Source organism: Phodopus roborovskii, unplaced genomic scaffold, assembly GCF_943737965.1.
Source record: "Phodopus roborovskii unplaced genomic scaffold, PHOROB, whole genome shotgun sequence".
Classification (NCBI taxonomy): domain Eukaryota; kingdom Metazoa; phylum Chordata; class Mammalia; order Rodentia; family Cricetidae; genus Phodopus; species Phodopus roborovskii.
The window spans coordinates 2602152-2622560 of NW_026126407.1; the positions used below are offsets into that span (position 1 = coordinate 2602152).

Here is a 20409-nt window from a genome sequence, read left to right on the forward strand (position 1 = left end):
TTAGAGAGATCATATACACACAAATCCTATTTGGCTTCTTTCCTACTGAGTACTACATTTTTGTATAAAAAAATAACTTCTACACTAAGAAATATAGAAACCAGAGGAGCTGACTCACATCTGGACAGAGATACTTAATTCATAAGACAAAAAAACCCAAGATCACATTACACAGCAGTTATTTATTTAAATACCTGAAAAGGTCAATGATGGAAAAAATAGGTTTATTGTGAGAGTGTATATTCATTAGATTTATTTTATCATTAAAAAAGTGTTGTCTCTAGATTATCCTGGCCAGATATAGAACACTTCATGACACATGCAGCTACAGCGATATACTACAACAGACACGGCCATTATAGAACAGTTTTCACTTCAGGTGAAATTCAGCAGTGGTCAGGGTGGCTTCTTTATTTAAACTAAAAACATTGATAATATACAAATTGTTCTCCCATTTGATTGAAAGGGCTATAAAATCCCACACACTGACAAAGAAGCAATGTAGTCACACAAGTAACACCTCTGCTAACTGCTGCCGCCTCAGCTCCTCAGTCACACGCTCAGCTACACAATTTTCTAGATTTCACAATGGCTTCGATGCTGGCCTATTGTAAGTGATGGAAACGAAGTGGTTTTGGAAAGCTGACCTTGACTCCTGTGTGATCTTAAAAACAGAGAGAAATGGCTTATAGAAGCCAAAGAATCATCCTGAGTCAATGTGAAATAAATATGTGATCCATGAATAACACAATTTCTGGTGACTGAAACCTAGCAGGATGAGCCAAGCAAACACTATGACATTAATGTAGAAATGTTTGCCACCATTTCTAGATCTCAGTGTGGGAAACCACATCTTGTTTAAATATATACATTATTTACAAAATATTCCCTTTTGGCCTCTGAAATTTAGCCACTTAAGTTTGGCTACTAAGGTGTTTTCTCTCCACATGCCAGCCAATACTGCAGTCATTACTATCAGTAAAATACTCTTATGCATGAATTACAAATATTAATAAAGTAACTCTGCATGTATAAATATCTCAATATTTCTAGCAGAATTTAAAGCATTCAGAATGTACATAAAAGTATTTGCTTTTGGTAGGCCTTGTTTTTGTTTTTTAATCATCGCTGTTTCAATAATGCTTTGTACATAGCAAAGCCCAAAACTGCAAAAACAGTAGCACCAAAACTCGCTCGAAGCCAGAACGTGGAGCTCTTGAGGTCAGCTTGTGTCACATGCCTGCAGTCAGAAAATAGAATTAATATTTAAAACATTATTAGTAGGAAAATTTTACAGCAATCACCTAATAATCTATCTGGAGGAAGTATTAGCACACTTGTCAGGCTAATTGCATACAGTAATGCTTACTCAAAACATTTATAAATATGGCTATACACACAATATAGACACCAGAAAAGACAAACGTCTTTACAATGAGCAACTACTTGGAAGTTGACATCTAAAATTTTATATATTTTTGTCACATGAGAAATAAAGTTAGATAAATCAGCTGAATACTTCTTAATGTCACCACAATCCTTCCAAATAAGAATTAGGCTGGAGTCTCACAATTCTGAGGGTCATATTCATGAAATGTAAGACAAAATCTTCTATACTCAGCAATCAAAAACTATCTTGTAAGCAGTTAATTGACAAGTGACAATAATACTATCTCAAGAGCAAATGCTTAATATGTGAAAAACTTGAGACTAATAAAATTCACCCCCTCTAAAAAATTCCTCCCAAAGAGGAAGGGAAGACTGACCAGCTTGTATTAGTTTGGTTACTGATAATTGAAGAGAAAAAAAACTAAAACTAAAACCAACAAACCTTGATGTTAGACAGGCAGTGATAAAGATACCAGGTAAAGGGCATGATGGAATATGATGCATCAAAAACTAATGACACAAATGAAGCTATATTATACACAACAACAACAGGAACAGCCTAATACCACAAACTGAGTTTGTGAGCATGCTAAGCACCCTCAGGTATCTCAAGTATGACAGCTTACCATGAAGAGGATAAAGATTAAAACAATGGCTGGGACATTTTATTTAAGTGTCAATGAAGAGAATTAGGGTGGCTTCTTGGTTAAGTGCAAACAATTGAGGTAATATAAAAACCTCCAGAATTAAGAGCTTAGTGAGACAGTCTTGGTTACTTTACAATAAGGCAGAATTCAAGCAAAAATCAGACATTGAAAGATCAAGATGCTGTCATATGCAAAGGAGTTAAGAGCCAAGAGTTCGAATGCATACAACTACTTAGCCTTGGTGATAGTTCCAGACTGTTTGGATTAGCTCTCAGGAAATGCAATCTGTTCTTCTCTAGAAACCACTGCAACACAGCCAGTGTTCCATGCTGGTCACCACAGCCAAAGAATACATGCACACCACATTGCATTCTCACAGCAGTCTCTTCTCAGTTATGTTTTACAAAGCAAAGTGATAACACAGGCTTATTCTACATTGCAAGTTAATTCTTCCAACAGTTTTTTTATTTTCTTAAAGGGTTAGGGAAGAGAATATTTAGATTTTTCTAGCTCAGAAGATTCCACTAAGGTCAACTCACTGGTGGCGGGAAATGTTACCTGTCGTCAAGAAAAAGCTGACCATGAGATGACTCCATGAAGATGGAATCTTCTACAGAGCTGACGGCGTGCACCTGGTGAGTAATACTGCCTTCGTCGTCTGCTAACAGCATGGCACCCCACTCAGCTACACGGGCTTTTAACCTTTCATACACATGCACACAGTTGGCAGTTCACAGCAGGGCTCACCAAAGAACAGGACTTAAAATAACATCTCTCAAATAAGCATCCTACATATATTTTGGGTTACTTTTCTATAAGACTGAATCTTATGCTTTCTATATTTAAAATATATGCATTACATAGATAATTGTTGAGTTAAAAATTATCTCCATGTACTCTTAAAACATTAATACACTGAACAAGGAAACCTGAAGCTGCTACATGCACCCCCTACATATTCCTTGGAAGCTAATCTTAGTGTGTGTGTGCGTATACATATATATATGTATGTATGTATGTATGTATGTATGTATGTATATATGAGACACTGAGAAAAATCCTTTAAACCACTACCATAAACATTACCTCACAACGTATGATAACTGACATTAACAATCACTAATCATGAAGTTTATATGCTTAGAATTTCAGAATGTTGAAAAGTTAAAAGTACAATCCATGAAAAAAAATGATTTCAACATTCCAAACTGTTAGATCATCAAGGATCCATACAGAGATGAACAGTTTGCATTTCCAGTAGAGACAGAGATGACTTAAAGCAGTGATTCTCAACCTGTGTGGCAAGAGATGTCCAATGAGCCTTTTACAGGGGTTACCTAAGACCATCACAAAACACAGATATTTACATTATGATTCATAACAGTAGCAACAAAAATAATTTTATAGTTGGGGGCCATAACATGAGGGTTGCAATATTAGGGAGGCAGAGAACCACTGATTTAAAGAAACAGCACAGGCTGAATGGGTATTAGAGCTTTTGTTTCAATTTTGAATATTTTGTGGGTAATACTTTGGAATAACCTAGGGCCTTGCACATTCCATCACTGAGCTATTTCAAGGGAGGGATTTGTGATGTTGGTTAGGCTAGCCCCTCCCACTTCTGCCTCCCAGGGCTGGAATTACAGGCAGGATCTACTATGTCCAGACAGCTTGCTTTTGTTTTTTAATTTTCTCCTTTATGAGATTAGCACTAAAGTTAGCCATAATCTCATTAGTTTTTATCAGAATTATTTCTCATGAGCAGCCCTTAAGTGAATATGTGCTTCACAAAGCTCCCCTTGTTGCTGTCATTTCAAATTTTATTGCTTGTGGAAATGGGGCAGGGAAGTGCCTTGGCATACCTGTGGAGGTCAGAGGCCACAATGTGTCACTTCTTTCCTTCTATTTGGAAGATCCTAGGGATTAAACTAAGGTTGTCATGCTTAGTGGAGAGTGCCTTTATCCACTGGGCTATCTTGCTGGTCCTTTACTTGTATTTGAGACAATGTCTAATTCTGCCCCCATTTCCTGAGTTCTGGGATTTTAAGTGATGCCACCACAGCCAGCTTCTTTTTTGTTATGTTTGTTGTTGTATTTTTAAACAGTTTATTTTGTTTTGTTTTTTGGGGGAACTGTGTTTCTCTGTGTAGTCCTGGCTGTCCTAGAGCTCACTCTGTAGACCAGGCTGGCCTTGAACTCAAGAGATCCGTCTGCTTCTGCCTCCTGAGTGCTGGGACTAAAGGTGTGTGCCACCACTGCACAGATAAATTTACTAGATTTTTAAAATGTGTTTTGCCTTTATGTATGTACATGCACTACATGCATGCTTACTGCCCTTGGAGGTCAGAAGGAGAGTATCAGTATATAGGATCTCCTGGAACTGGAGTTATAGATGGTTATGAAACATCAAGTGGGTACTGGAAATCAAACCTGGGTCCTCCTCAAGAGCAACAAGTGCTTTTAACCACTGAGCCAGCTCTCTAGCCCATTTGTTATACTTTCAGTATTACTTTAATTAGTATTCTTCTATAACTTCCTAGAAAGGAATTTGAAGTTTTGATTTTCATTCCTTTCAGCTTTCCATTTATCCTTTCTAACTATAATACATAGAAAACAAATGCACTAATATAAGTGGTGCTCCAGTTTAACAACTCCACTTATATATCTCAGGGATGAACTTTTAAGAAAATAATCTAGATAACTGACACAGAAGTATTATATATAGCTTTTTTTCTAATTATATATTTTAAGTTGAAAACTATACTAAGGTTACCAAACTACAATCAAGTTCTGTTTCTAAATACAAAAAAAGGTTTCTGGACTTCCTTACTTCAATTCTCCAAGTGTTTCTACCTGGTATTTCCTATGTTTATGTTTAATAATAATGCCATTACTGTTACCAGTTTATTATTTTGACTTCATTTTTTTGTACGTGTGTGGTACTAGGGATCAAAGCCTAGCTTCATACATGTGAGGCAAGCACTCTAACATTGACCTACAATCCTTGTCTGGCTAGTACAGTTTTCCTAATGAAGCTGGAAGGCATGAAATATTAAATTTAACAAGAAGTTTCACAGGAGAGAGTAAGAAATCAGTGCACAGCACCAAGTAGAGATGAACTGGGAAAGAAATCACAAGCAAACTGTTAACTGAGCATGCCTAATAATGACATACTTAGGAAAAGGGTATAGATATGCGCCAGTGTCAAGAAATGCTTCCCCAAGCAGCAAGACTGCAAGTTTGACTAGGGATGCTTAAAGAGCAAATCAGGCAAACTCTACCTTGTCATGATATTAAAAATATGAACCAAATGGAAAATATCCTGAAATCCTAACCATCAGTAGCTGAGAATCTGTAACACAAGTTCTTGAGTTAACTTAAATTTAACTATAGGAGCCAGAGAAATGGCTCAGCAGGTATGAACACTGCTCTTCCAGAGGATCTGGGTTCAAGTCCCAGCACCTACATGGTGGCTCACAACCACCTGTAACTGCAGTTCCAGAGGATTCTGGCCTTCTTAGGCACCAAGAATGTGTGCAGTGGTGTACATACACACATGCAGGTAAAAGTCATATACATAAAATAAGAAAAAAAAATCTACCACCTATATGTTACAGAGATTCAACACAGTAAAGCAGATGATGCATACAAGACACTAAAACAGGATTTCTTTATATATGTTACTTTACTACAGCATAGTATTCTAAGAGCACTTAGAGTCCTGGTATCTATAATCCTGAACCCATCTTTTTCTTTTTTTTTTTTTTTTTTTTTTTTTGAACCCATCTTTTTCATAAGACAATTCTATGAAAAAAAGAAATTCATTTTGGTCTGACAATAATAAAGTCTTTCTTTTAAAAGGGCACCTAACTACAGTAACATGAATTCAAACTTTGTAAGGGAAGAATTTGGGTGATTATCAAAGAAACACAGACAAGTGAAGTAACCCATTAGTAAATAGCTTAAAATAAACACCACATATAATCAGTTTTAAAATGTATTAAAAATACAATGGGGACAATGTCTATCCATAGTATCCTTTTTGCTGTTGTTGTTTTTGAGACAGGGTTTCTCTGTGTACCTCTGGCTATCCTGGCACTCACTCTGTGACCAGTCTGGCTTTGAACTCACGAGATCCACCGGCTCTTCCTCCCAAGTGCTGGGAATAAAGGCGTGCACCACCACAATATCTTTAAATTAGCAAATAACGTAAATTATGCACTTAGTTACCAAATATGAATGAAAAAATGTATATGTCTAATGCAAATGAAATGGAATGAAAAAATACTAAAACCAAACTAAGCACCTAAGAAAGTAGCACCAAAATATTGAATTGTAAAATAATTATTAAATTGTAAGTTAGGAAAAGTGGGAAGATTACATACAGAAACCTTGCTTTAAAAGAGATCAAGAGTACTCAAAAAGTGAAAAAAAAATGACAAAAATATACTGTATGAAAAATTTAAAAAGATGATTAAAATCACTAAGTAGCATAGGCGCCTGAATGAAAAGAGGATCTATCTAAAGGATAGATCAATTCTGTAGCACTCTTCTGTAAGTCATTACATAAAGCAGGAGTGTTCTTAAGTCAGAATAATAGCTAATAAGTAAGAATTCTGGGTATTTCAAACCAACATACAAGCTCATTCCTATATACTCAGTCTATCACCTTCAGATCCAAAATAGTATTTAAAAATTAAAATAACCTCAAAAGTTGTTTTCTCAGTTAGCATAATTTGCACTATTGAAAATGAAAGCATTCCCAAAGATAAAATTATCTGACTCTATATGTTTTTTTTTTTTTGCTTTGTTTTTTAAGATTTATTTCTTTATTTTATATATAGTATTCTGCCTGCATATGTCCCTGCAGGCCAGAAGAGGGTACCAGATTTCATTACACATGGTTGTGAGCCACCATGTTGTTGCTAGGAATTGAACTCAGGACCTCTGGAAGAGCAGCTAGTGCTCTTAACCTCTGAGCCATCTCTCCAGACATATCTGACTATATGCTTTTTTCTTTTTTTTTTTTTTCCCGTTTGTTTGTTTGTTGAGACAGGGTTTCCCGATATCTTTGGAGCCTGTCCTGGAACTCATTCTGTAGACCAGGTTGGCCTTGGAACTCACAGAGACCTGTCAGCCTCTGCCTCCCAAGTGCTGGGATTAAAAGAGTGCCACTACTGCCTGGCCTTCCTACTTGTTAATCAATCATCCTTCAAATATATTTTAACTCATAAAATTCTAGTTATTCATAGTTGTTTTAAAGAAAAACACAAAACTATTCAGATATAAAATATGTGTCTCTTTGCAGCCCTTGATGTCCTAGAACTAAGTAAACCTGGAACTCATAAGTACTGGGATTAATAGCAAGCATCTGTGAGCCTACCACCATGTCCCACAAGCATCTGTGAGCCTGCCACCATGTCCCACTTCCTTTAAATCAGACACTTAGTGGACAATGAAAACCATCCTCAGGGAATGAAGCTTAGCGAAAAGTCCTTTGATGACTTTTAATAAAAATAACTGGTCTTTTTCCTTTTTTCTTGTATTGCTTATATTAATTATATTAACTAAGATATGTTTAGCATGGCAAACCAATAGTGACCAACCATCAAATACTGTCAAAGTCTGAGAAAACAGAGAAGTTTCCATTCTCATCCCACCATCCAAGTACTTTTCCTTGACTGAGAAGTAAACCGTGGGGTGAAGAACAGAGACACTGTCATTCCTTAGGTGACCTTTTTTTTTTCTGTCATATTTGTTTGTGACAGGATCTTCAACTTGTGGCAATCTCCTGCCTCAGCACTACACCATACTCTGCTTTTACTTTTAGGGACGTTTACCTTAAAATTAAAACTGTAAAGTTGTGACTTGTAAACAAGCTTTGTACTGATAATTTCTAAAGTTTATAATGGATATTTTCTAATTACCAGGAAACTTCATGTTGCATTTTATTTTTTGGTGGGTTTTGTTTGTTTGTTTTTTGAGACAAAATCTCTCTGTGTAGCCCTGGCAGTTCTGGAACTCACTCTGTAGCCTGCCTCGAACTGTAGATTTGCCTGCTTCTGCCTCCCAAGTGTCTGGGATTAAAGGTTTGCATCACTACACCAGGCTTTGTTTAGTTTTGTTTTTGAGTCTAACCCAGGCTGATTTAGAACTCATTCTGTAGTTCAAGCTGGCCTCAAACTCATAGTAATTCTCCTGTTTCAGCCTCCCTAGTGTTGGGATTAGCGATACGGGCCACCATACCAAGCTCATGTCAGATAAAAATATTGATTTTTTTAAAATCTTATGTAGAATCAGAAATCTAGCCAGCACCAGTGCTACAAAACACAGGGATACAGCCTCTTATAGACAGGCCTATCTCAGCCACCATCTCTCCTCACACTTCCACATCAGATCCTTTATTTTGATTTTTTTGGAGCTAGGTTCTGAGAATGGAATTCAGTCAGGCCTCAAACTTACTGTGTAAACTAGGCTGACCTTGAACTGGAGATCCTCCTGCTTCAGCTTCCTGAGTACTGGGATTGCAGGTATGAGCCACTGTTGTGGAATATTAACTGGGCAAAGATATGTTACATTTGTTTATGCTGCAGAATATTACTTTATGTGAAGGTGTGTTACATTTCTTTAATTATGTAATGATGTGTTGAATTTGTTTTACCTTGCCTGCCTAGAGCACCTGATGGTCTAATAACAAGCCAATAAGCCGAAGGGCCAATAGCTAGGCAGAAGAGGGATAGGTGGGGCTGGTGGGCAGAGAGAATAAATAGGAGGGATCTAGAGAGAGAGAGAGACAGACAGAGAGAGAGAGAGAGAGAGAGAGAGAGAGAGAGAGAGAGAGAGAAAAGAATGAGTGAGAAAGAGAAGCAGTCCCCAGCCATGGAGACAGCAGGATGGATGAATGGATGTATACATAGATGGATGGATGGAAGGATGGATGAATGGATGGATGGATACATAGATAGATGGATGGATGGATGGATACATAGATAGATAGATGGATGGATGGATGGAGGAAGGGAAGAAAAGAAAGCAAGCAAGCTCTGAGGCAAAACTAGATGAAAAGAAACAAATTACAGGTGTATGCCCTCACACATGGCTCAAGAATATTTTTTTTTTCACCAACTGACATCTGTCATTGACAAGAGTTTCTCTGGATTGTCCACTTCTCTCTTCCCAGTCTTTGAGCAATCAAAATTATTCATCAGTAACTTAAAAACTAAAAAACATCTAACCTATGCAATTTGCAAATAAAAAATGATAGTTATATATAATGGGACAAATTATAAAAATAATGTTTGAATGACTGAGCTAGAACAAATGAATTAAAAATAACTTGGTAAAGAGATATACGTACCTACATTTTCATTTAAAATGTCAACTAAATAAAACAGAGTAGGGACATTTGCCTAAATAGTACTTCATATAAAGAAAAGATGCAATTTCAATTAACCTCAAGTTAATAATATAAGTCAACAGTGGAATGGCTGATAAAAACTTCAGTCACATACTAGTCAGGTGCTGAACATGTTCAGAACATGGCTGCTATCAATTTTGGATCAGTCAGACAACACCTGGAGCACTGTTAGCTACTCTTATTGGCACCTGCTAACAACTTAAGGGGATTTCAGATGATGACAATCAGGAATGATGAGGTCACTAAAAGCACCTAATTTAAGTGAAAGTTAAAAGAAGTGGGAATGTTGTGCCTGGAGAAAACAAGGGGAGACATGATGGTTGTCCTGGAATATCTGAAGCACTGCTATGCTGATGAGGGAGAGTGGTTGTATGCTGTTCTGAAGGGCAGAACTTAAATTAACAAAGAGAAAGTTACAGGAAAAATATTTTAGCTAAAAAATTCACAGCAAAAGCAAAGCCTCTCTTTCCAAAAAGGCCAAAGCAAACAGCCACCTGTCAGGAAGGCATACAGGGAAGGAAGCATTATCATGGAAATGGCCAGATGCATTCCAGAATTTTCCAACCCTTAAGATCCCCAACACTAGTGCTCCTAGGTTTGTTTGGTTTGAACTAGCCTTGCATTTCTGTCAGTCACCATGGTGGAGTCTGGTTACTCCTTTACAAGATGCTCTCAAAGGACAGAGGCAGAGCAAGGTAATCCCTTCAAGGCAGTGCCTTCAGGGGCTGCATTCTTATTCCGGAGCTGCTGTGGGCAAAGCATCACTGAAATACAGAATGCCTTCAAAACAGGCAGATTTTACAGACTCAGCTATTATGTTGTCGGTGACCATATACCATGATTATTTGATCCAGCTATAGTCTAGCCAGGATATAAATGTGGCTAGAGTATTCAAGGAAGGACTAAGTAGGTAGGCCATCTTAAACCAAGTCTGCCATTTAGCTTGACCATCTGTTTGTAATTAAGCCGGCTATTAAAGATACTTAGATGACTTCAAAAACCAAATTCATCCTTAAACAGATACAATCTAACATTATGTGGGCTCTTAAAACAAAAATCACTAATTTACAAAAGGGTAGCATGATCAGAATAAGAATAAAGTTCATTGCTTTGAGAGAATGAATGCATCCCTTTCCCCCTTCACTTTTGAAAGAACACATTATTTTATAGGGTTATATCACAGTTTAGCTTACTTAAAATAGCTTCAATAAGTAATTTGTCTGCAATAAACAATTCTAATAAGCCTGGAGGAGGAGGCTCAGAATCAAGCACAGCACTGGCTCCTTTTCTCTTTTTCCATATTCCTTAAAGTCTTTCAAGTTGATTATTATTCTCATTTCCAGAAGTCATGTTCTTTCAAATAAACCCCCCAAAGAAACACTGGAATTATAAATGGTTTCAAGGAGAAAGAATATGGTTCATATTAGTATAGCTTGCATCTGATATAACATGGGAACACCAACTAAGTACAATACAATGTTTCTGATTTTGGATTGACACGTCTTTGCCTTGCTACAAAAGTCCTCCTGGTCTACAACTCACACCCAAAAGATCCATGTACATATTATCTCCTAAAATGGAACAGATAACTAACTTTCCTAGTAAAAAAGACTCAAAATCTTGTTTTATAGTTCCCAAAATAGACCTACTAATTTAAAAAACATTATTAGTGATGATTCCCAAACTAAACATTGTCACCACATTGAGACTTTCAGTGGGAGTTAGTGGGGGGTCAGTTGACTTGTTGCCTTTGTAGTGAGTAGCTGTATAATAAATAGTTATCCACTTTTTCTTTTGTATTTTAACAGAATGCCTGGTACCCAGTAAATAAAGTTAAGAACCTGTTAAGAACTGCAGTGAAGATTTTGTTCTTTACAGATTGCAGCAAGTCTGAGTTGAGGAAGTTCTGACAGATGCAAAATGTACACCTGTTGCAGGTGCACATACAGCGTAACCGGGCATGGCTGTGAAAACACACAGAAGGACAGGGTTGAGTTCTTTCTTATAAATATGGCACAAGTCGAGTGTGCCAACTTAAAAAAAGAAAGATTTAGGCATATGCAACACTCTTTGTAGAAAGGAAAAGGACAGTGTGGGGCATGCTAAAGTTGTGCAGAATTCCACATTTGCAGTAATAGTTCTTCCTCCCTATAGAAAATCTATAAATGTTGGAGGGGGGAATGAAATCATTATTAGATGAGTGTTAGTGGAATAAATATGCACAGCAATAGATGGCACCCTCATCTAAATTAATAAAAATGAAACTTGAGTAAGCCATAGCACCAACTGAAAGGACAAGACTTGCTAGCATTGAAAAACCACTCCCTCCTCTTCTTCCTCCCTCAGCATACACACATGCCTGAAAACCAGGAAGGAGAAGAGTGACAAATACACAGAAGTCAACAGACGAGTATATTCAACCCTGAAAAGATATGAACAACATCGTCTTTAATTCACCAAGCACCCTGGCTTCCAAAGGAAATCAGAGTGCTTCATAAATTTGCACTAGAAGAAATACAGGGTTAATTTAAGCTACAAAACACAGCAACTATAAGTATGATGGATGAGACTCTAAGGATGTAAAAATCTAGTGAGCCAATTGAATCAGTTATGAAATTGAAGGGCTTTCTGACTCCTTTCTGGTTGAGTGGTTTTACTGGTTAGTGCAGGCACATGAGGTGACCCATTTCACCTAAGCCCTGATTACAATGTGGGGACCTTCAATGATTGCTCAGTGGTCAAACAAACAAAGCCATCATACCACCCATGACGAGGTACTGACTGGAGCAGAACCCACTGAGAAGAGCACCATCTGATGAATTAATGCTATCACTTCCTGTGACATCTGATCATTTTTACAGGTTTCTCAGTCAAATGACTGGCCCAATCTGCCTTGGCTTAGCTTGTGAGAGCTGATGATACCACAGTGCATGGTGGTGTGGTTGTGGGCATTAGCACTATCCCAACAGTGCCTAACTCCCAATATGAAGAAAAACAAGGATTCTGAGAATCAATAAGATTATTTCTTTTTAAAACGTGGCTTGTGATGAGGAATTACATCACTGCTACCAAGATACTGCCAGCTGTCATACTGGAATCCATCCGTGATTTTATAAACTGAATCTGACTTCCACATCCACAAGGTTCCACCCACCAAAAAGGAGAATGCAAAGTATGCTGAGCAACAGGGAGATGCTTCATGAGAAGTAGTTTGGTATTAATTACATAAGAAGAATCTATGTATGTACATTTATCATATATACACACAAACACAAGTTAGCATGGAGTGCTTTAGAGACGCAGCTCTAGTTATATTGCAGTTACCTATAAGGCTGAAGAGGTACATTGACATAAGAGAGACGGCACCATAAGTTACAGCTAGGCAGTGAGTCTGACCAAGCAGTGCGTTTCTAGATATTTCTAAATAGTAACAGCAAGGAAGGAGATTTGGCCACCCTATAAGAAAATGTAAACAAAATCCCACAGAATCATAAAGAAAAAGTAACTTACAAAGCAGTTTTTAGAAAGACCCAGATTTTTCTCAAATTCTCTATTCTATCAGTGCTGCCCATGTCTCGGGAGAGGCTGCCTCTGTAATGATCCTCTCTGTAGATAACATACATGAGAGTTTAAAGCAAAGGTAAAACAGAAATAAGGTTTTTTAAATCTTATATTAATAGGAATGATTTGTCTTCCAATACAAATAGAAAGTCAAAGGTTTGCTGCTTTTCAGTGTTTAATAAAATAACAGTATACTATGACTTCAAAAATCTGTACAAATTAATACCTTTTTTGAGAGCTTTGGCCTTTGTTTACAACGTTTAATTATTACTGCTGTATTTGATTATACTTTATTCTAGTTTTCATGAGAAAATGACTTCAAGGCTAACAGAATAATAAACAGAATATGCTCTAAAGTCCTGAGAAACGCACTGCCTGAAAAGCTGTTTTGTTACAAAACAGAATTTATACAAGCACACTATTTGAGTAGGATGTCATTAAGATCATGCAATTTTAAGGCAGTTAGTGAACTATGAAGGTAACCATAGTTATATATGCTTGTACATATGCATGTATAGATATAATAAATGTACATGAAATATGTGGGTATAATAATGCAAAATATTTATATAGTGGACTTTCCACTTGTAACATTTTACAGCACTTTAAAAAAGACATAAAACCTGAGTTCAATGTAAATTCTCAAAAGACCAGAATTCTTCATATACCAAAGGTCAGTTAATCAACAGAAAAATTTAAAAATGAAAATGTGTTCATATGGAAATGCCTTATAAACATAAAGTGACAATGATGTCAATTCATTTTATCAGAGCAGGATTACTGTCCAATACTGGGTGGTAGCTATGCTTTATTATGCTATCCTGTTAGGACAGCTACAGCCTGCTGAAAAAAATATACAAGTACTCTAGAAGTACTGTTTATATCATTTATGACATGCAAACCAAACTTGCAGTTGCTCAAATTTATCCTTCTCATTGCAAAGTTTCTTTCTGTTGCTGAACAATTTCTATGTGACAAAGATGCTCCATGGCTAATGGCATGCAATGTTACTATGAACCATGCAACATGAAAATGAAGACAGAGCAAGTACTTACGGATACATGGCCATTGTTGTCAATTTAACAAAGATATCCTTACTGGGTGCATCAGCAGTGTTGCAAGTGAAGGCTTGAGGTGGAGGCATTTTGTGTTTCCTGCAGAAATCAGCAGGTGAGATACTATGTTCTTGTTTTACTTCATGCAGATCTGACTTTGCAGCTACAATTAAGCAGGGAATTCTGCTGTCCATAAAATGTTGCTATGGAATAAAAAAATATGAAATCAAATATATTGATATCAAGTTCAAAAATTACTATTTAGCTAAATGTAAACACTTTCCCAGACAGAAAAAGCAACAGTAATTCCAAAGGGAGAAAACAGGTAGCACTAGGTCAGTCTCTTGTCATGCATGACCAGGACTGCTATTCTGGTGTACTTAACAAACAGACCTACCCTAATTTTCAACATATACCTATTTTGTGTACTGAAAAGTTTCATTTTCCTTATATTGCCTCTAGACAATTACCACATACATTTATATTTATACAGCTACAGTTATGCTGCACACAGCATTTAAAAATATAAGGTTGTATCATCTCTGTACTATATAGAATGAAGACTACTGAAGACTATTGTTTTTAGTGTTTGGTTAGTATTTCACAAGATACTTATCTTTTCTGGAAAACCCACTCTTCAACTGTTCGATATCTGGATTTTTGATATTAAAAGCAATACTAGGCTAAATACTTTTGTACACATAACTTCCTCCTCCTATACACTCTTGTCAATAATCACAAAATGAATGATATATTTTGCAAACCTGTGGTTTATTCCCTTGCTCTGGCTGTTATTCTTTAGGTAACTGGCAATATTCATAATCCATTTGCATTCCTAACAGCCAAGAAGATCTCCCATTAAAAGTTCTCAATCAGGAATACACATCAAAGTCACATGACCAGGACTTTGTTGGTGTAGAATGAAATGAGGATTTTTCAGGAATAGGGCTCAGAGATGCATATATTTAAAACAACAACAACAAAAATCCCCTGCAGTCTATTTTGTTGTACTTTTCTGACTAGGGAACACCACACTGCAGACCCTTAAAACACTATATAGTTACAATTAGTCATGGGCATAAGAACAAACCTTAAAAATCCTGGCACAGTATTCAAAGGATTTGGGATTAGTGATATCATATACCAGGCATACAACATCACAAATGATCTCAGCCTCAGTTAGAAATTCCGACTCTGAGATATCGTGCAGCTTGTGAAAAGAAAAAGATAATGAGAAACTAAGAATCATAATACTGGTATAAAAGCTTGATAAATTTCAAATAAAACATTATGAAAACATGCATAGCCCAAAACACAGAAAATGATTTACAAAGAACAACATAATACTAATAGTCAGGAATGTCTATAGAGTACTAATACTTAAAACTACATGAGATAAACAATATTTATTTATATTTATTTATTGGTTTTTCGTGGTAGGGTTTCTCTGTATTGTTTTGAAACCTGTCCTGGAACTAGCTCTGTAGACCAGGCTGGTCTCGAACTCAGAGATCTACCTGCCTCTGCCTCCCAAGTGCTGGGATTAAAGGCGTGGGCCACCAAACCCAGCTGAGATAAACAATATTTAATAAGAAACTCACAAAACCCTTATTAGAAAGAGTAAAATATTATTACATCATAAAATGTATAACATTTGTTCAATGTGATTATCTGAGAAACTATTTCCAAAAACAAAACATGGATATTTTCTTCTTCTTTTTGATTTTTTTCTTTCTTTTCTTTTTTTTTGGGACAGGGTTTCTTTGTGGCTTTGGAGGCTGTCCTGGAACTAGCTCTATAGACCAGGCTGGTCTCGAACTCACAGAGATCCACCTGCCTCTGCCTCCCAAGTACTGGGACTAAACAAGGGGTGCCACCACCCCTGGCTTCTTTTTGATATTTTGAGACAGTAATCTCATCTGTCCTGGAACTCATTCTGTAGACCAGGCTAGCCTCATACTCAGAGATCTACTTGCCTCTGCCTCCTAAGTGCTGGTACTAAAGGCGTGTGTCACCATTGGGGATGTTTTCTAATACTCAGTTGTAAGAAGCTCCCCATAAGTTCTAACGTGGGGACTGGAGAGACAGCTCAGCCATTAAAGGCTAGTCTCACAACCAAAAACATAAAGTTCTAACTTGGTTAGAAATTTGTCTTATCACACAGTTAATCTATTGTGAACCAAGTCTGAAACTGAAACCATAGCATCCAAAGAAATCATATAACCTTTCTAATATATTTCACACTATTTTTTCCTCTTTTCATATACTTTTATAATTCTATACTCCTCCCTGATAAACACATAAACTTGATTCAAATTAAAGATAAACAAAGCACCAATATTGATTTCATATTAATTTCTTGCCAATAACATCATAATTTAAAATTAATTATTTTAAAGCAATTAGTTTTTTTTATTTATTAGCATGAAAGGCACATATATATTACAAGTGTGTGAACATCAGAGAATAACACTGAGTTTGGTTTTCTTCTTCCATCTCTATGTGGATTCCAGGGATCAAATTCAGGTCATCTGGTTTTGTGGCAAACACTGACACCATCTCACAAACAGTAACTAACAACAACAACATCAAAAAAGTACTTGGGAGGCAAAGATGAATGGATCTCTGAGCTTCAGGACAGCCTGTTCTACATAGCAAGTTCCAGGCCTGCCAAAGATACAAAGTGGGATACCATATCAAAACAAAACAAAACAAAAACCTAAAATAAAACAAAAACTAAATACACAGAAAGATTTATGTATTTGTGTGTATGTGGGGTGGGGAGGTAGTGGGGTGTTTGAATGTTTGTTCCGGTGTATGAAGTTCTTGCCTCAGAGACCAGAAGTGGGCACTGGGTTCCCTAGAGCTCGAGTTATAGGTGGTTATGAACTTCCAGATGTATGTAGCTAGGTGCTGAGAATCAAATTTGGATCCTCTGCAAGATGAGTATATGGTCTAAACTGCTGAGCCATCTCTCTAGCCCCTCCACACAGATTTCTAAAATCAAAATGGCAGAATGAAAAGGGAAGGTCTTTTTGTTCGTTTTCCTCCTGAGTTTCTTTCTTTTTTTAAAACGTACTTATTATTCTTTTATTACTGTTTTGCTTATGTGTATGTCATGTGAGGGTATTGGATCCTGAAATTACAAACAGTTGGGAGCTGCCAAGTGGGTGCTGGGACTTGAACCTAGGTCCTCTAGAAGAGCAGTCAGTCAGTGAACTTAACCACTGAGCCATTTCTCCAGCCTCCTGTCTGATTTTCTTATTATGGAGTAGCTAACATATAGTTAAGTGCAAAAATAGTTTTACCTTTACCAATACCCATGTAATAATCACAAAAAAAAATCAATGGAATTAATATTCCAATGAATAAACCAAAATGAAAAGTATCACACATTCTACATACAGCCATTAAATGAAGCTAATTTGTTTCAGACTCATTTAAAAATGTACCCAATACTTCAAGTCTTTGTATCACACACGATCTTACCAACAAGTATTTCTCTTGTCCATATACATAGACGGTGTTAATTGCATAATAGGACTTATGATCATCACGGATTTTCTTCTGTCTCTAAAAACAAAACCAAAAATTTCAGTTTATAATAAAATATCAAAGTAACTTCTTCAGCACATACCTTTGTCCATGTGGGTGTTACAAAAATTTCTTGGTTCTGAGGGCCTTGAACAAAAGGTGCATTTATTTCACATAAAGTCAAAGCAGTAGCTGAAGACTAGGAGCACAGATTGTGGATGGAGTCTCTTTTTTTTTTTTTTTTTTTTTTTTGGTTTTTCAAAACAGGGTTTCTCTGTATTGTTTTGGAGTCTGACCTGGAACTCACTCTGTAGACTTACACAGATCTGCCTGCCTCTGCCTCCCAAGTACTGGGATTCAAGGCAAGTGCCACCAACGCTCAGCTATGGATGGAGTTTCTTAAATGGTCTTATCTTACCAGAGAAAGTTCAATGTCCTATCTTCCCAACAGCTACATGGCATCTCTCTGCCACCTGTCTCTGCCTCTTCTCTCCAGAATTCTTGTCTCATAGTCCCACCTATACTTTCTGCCTGTCTACTGGCCAATCAGTGTTTTATTCATCAACCAATACGAGATACATCTATACAGAAGGACATCCTCCATTAATAAATTCTAAAGCCTTCTGCTGGCAATTCTCATTTGCAATCTGGTCTCACATGAGAACCATATGTAAACAGTATTTTTAATCAAGGGAATATAGTCAGAACTAAGTATCAGCACTCATTTGATACAGGAACTTAATGCCACACTCGGTCAGGTGCTTTCATGTATGCTGTCATTTAATCCCTATATCTAAACTGATTTTCTAAAAGACAGTTAAAACCAGTAAAGCAAGATATATATTTCAATAGGATTACTGTTGCTTTGTTTGTTTAACAGAATCTCACTAAGTAGCTTAAACTCTCCTGGAACTAGCTATGTATCCAAGGCTAGTCTCAGACTCTGGGTGTACCTAGTGTATAACACTAATATAAGTAGGCCAATGGCTTCCAATAATTACCTAAAAAGGTTAATGCCTATGAAAACATTTATAAACTTATAATTATAAACATTTGTTAGAAGAAGTTATATTCTGACAATCCTCACCATTAGATTTCTTCCAAGGAGAGCCTGAAGAACTCCGCTTTTCCCACAGCCTTTTACTCCAATCACATTACATCTGAACACATTTCTCTGAGTCTGTTTTTTCTGCAGGTCAATCTTTTTATCTCTTGTTACTAAAAAAGAAAAACAAAAAACATGAACATGTACCATTAAGATTCACTAAGCCTCTACTCCACCACCTATAAAATTAGGTATTGGTCCATCTTACTTTTAGAAATGTTTGATTTACAAACACAATGCTGGGTGGTGGTGGTGCAAACCTTTAATCCCAACAAATCTCTGAGTTGGAGGCCATCCTAGTCTACAGAGTGAATTCTAGGACAGCCAGAGCTACACAGAAAAACCATCTCAAAAAAAAAAAAAAAAAAAAAAAAAAAAAACAAAATAATCCAAACAAATCTATGTAATCAGCACAATAAGGCAACCATTTTTCTTTCTTTTGGGAGTGGTGGGGTGGGAAGAGTTTGAGGCTGGATTTTCTGTCACCTAGACTAACCTCAACTCCTTATTAGCTGAGGATGACCTTACCCTCACTTTCATCATTGGAGCACCAGTGAACAGAACAGAAGCAAAAGAACTCTGCTCTCTTTGATAAATAATAAAAGAAATTGCCAAATCATGAGCAAAACTAATACACAGAATGTGATGAGCTTATCTTCACTCTTTATAATATTTGACATGATTTCTTCTATTTTTTGGCCTCCTGATAACTTCATATTTCTGAATCCTTTTGATAAACATTTATATCAGTATGTATTATTATAGTAATAGACCTCATTTTCACACATGGATATAGTACACTATGATGACATTCACCCTCCCCATTACCCTCTCATTTCTTTCCCACTTTTGTTCATCACTTCTCTTTTCCAATCAGTCTTTTACGCCTTTTTAAAATTAATTTATTTTTATTTCATGTGCATTGGTATTTTGCCTGCATGCATATCTGTGTGAGCATGTTGGATCCCCTGGAATTAGAATTACATACAGTTGTGATCTGCCATGTAGGTGCTGGGAATTGAACCCAGTTCCTCTAGAAGAATGGCCAGTTCTCTTAACCACTGAGCCATTTCTCCAGCCCCATTTTCATGTGTTTGGTTTTTTTCTTGACTAAACAGCAGTGCTTACAGGAACATAAGGAGTTATTTACAGGGATAGGTGTCTCACCACTTCCAGTGGCTACACCACTGAAGAAAATATCTTCTCCTTCCCATAGCAACTATTAACTTCCTATACATCCTCAGAGAAGAATGAGACCTTGTAAGTACCCAAGGTAGATGGTACCAACCATGTACAGCCTCTGTGTAAGTAATCACAGCTATTGTATTCAAGAGTGCAATAATCCTGTTTTTTTTTTTTTTTTTTTTTTTAATTAAAAAAATTACTAATGCTGGGCAGTGGTGGTGCATGACTAGAGAGGCAGAGACAGGTAGATCGCTGTGAGTTCAAGGACAGCCTGGTCTACAGAGTGGGTTCCAGGACAGCCAGGGCTACACAGAGAAATCCTGTCTCAAAAAACCAAAACAAAGAAAAGACAAAAATTAATAATATGTATGAGTGTTTTATCTACAGACATGTATGTGTATGCCTGGAGCCCATGGACATCAGAAGAGAATGCTGGATCTCCAGGAACAGTTACAGATGGCTGTGAGGCATTGTTGGGGTGTTGAGAACCTAACACGGGTTCTCTGTAAGAACAAC

At 36.8% G+C, this 20409-nt stretch overlaps 1 protein-coding gene across 10 annotated transcripts in view; it reads right to left on the reverse strand.

Moving 5' to 3' along the window:
- Rhot1 (ras homolog family member T1) overlaps positions 1-20409 on the reverse strand; it is a 375056-nt gene that overhangs the window by 314357 nt on the left and 40290 nt on the right. Inside the window, exons 15-22 of one of the 10 annotated variants that reach the window (XM_051179784.1) lie at positions 18691-18821; positions 17559-17642; positions 15160-15279; positions 14070-14272; positions 12964-13059; positions 11295-11417; positions 2595-2738; positions 1115-1240 (exon numbers count right to left, since the gene is read on the reverse strand). In XM_051179784.1, the coding sequence (XP_051035741.1) occupies positions 1123-1240; positions 2595-2738; positions 11295-11417; positions 12964-13059; positions 14070-14272; positions 15160-15279; positions 17559-17642; positions 18691-18821 (1019 nt within the window). In that variant the 3' untranslated portion in view covers positions 1115-1122. Of the gene's footprint in view, positions 1-162; positions 1241-2594; positions 2739-11294; positions 11418-12963; positions 13060-14069; positions 14273-15159; positions 15280-17558; positions 17643-18690; positions 18822-20409 lie in introns of those variants that run through there. The other 9 variants (XM_051179783.1, XM_051179787.1, XM_051179785.1 and 6 more) reach the window with 9 other exon arrangements.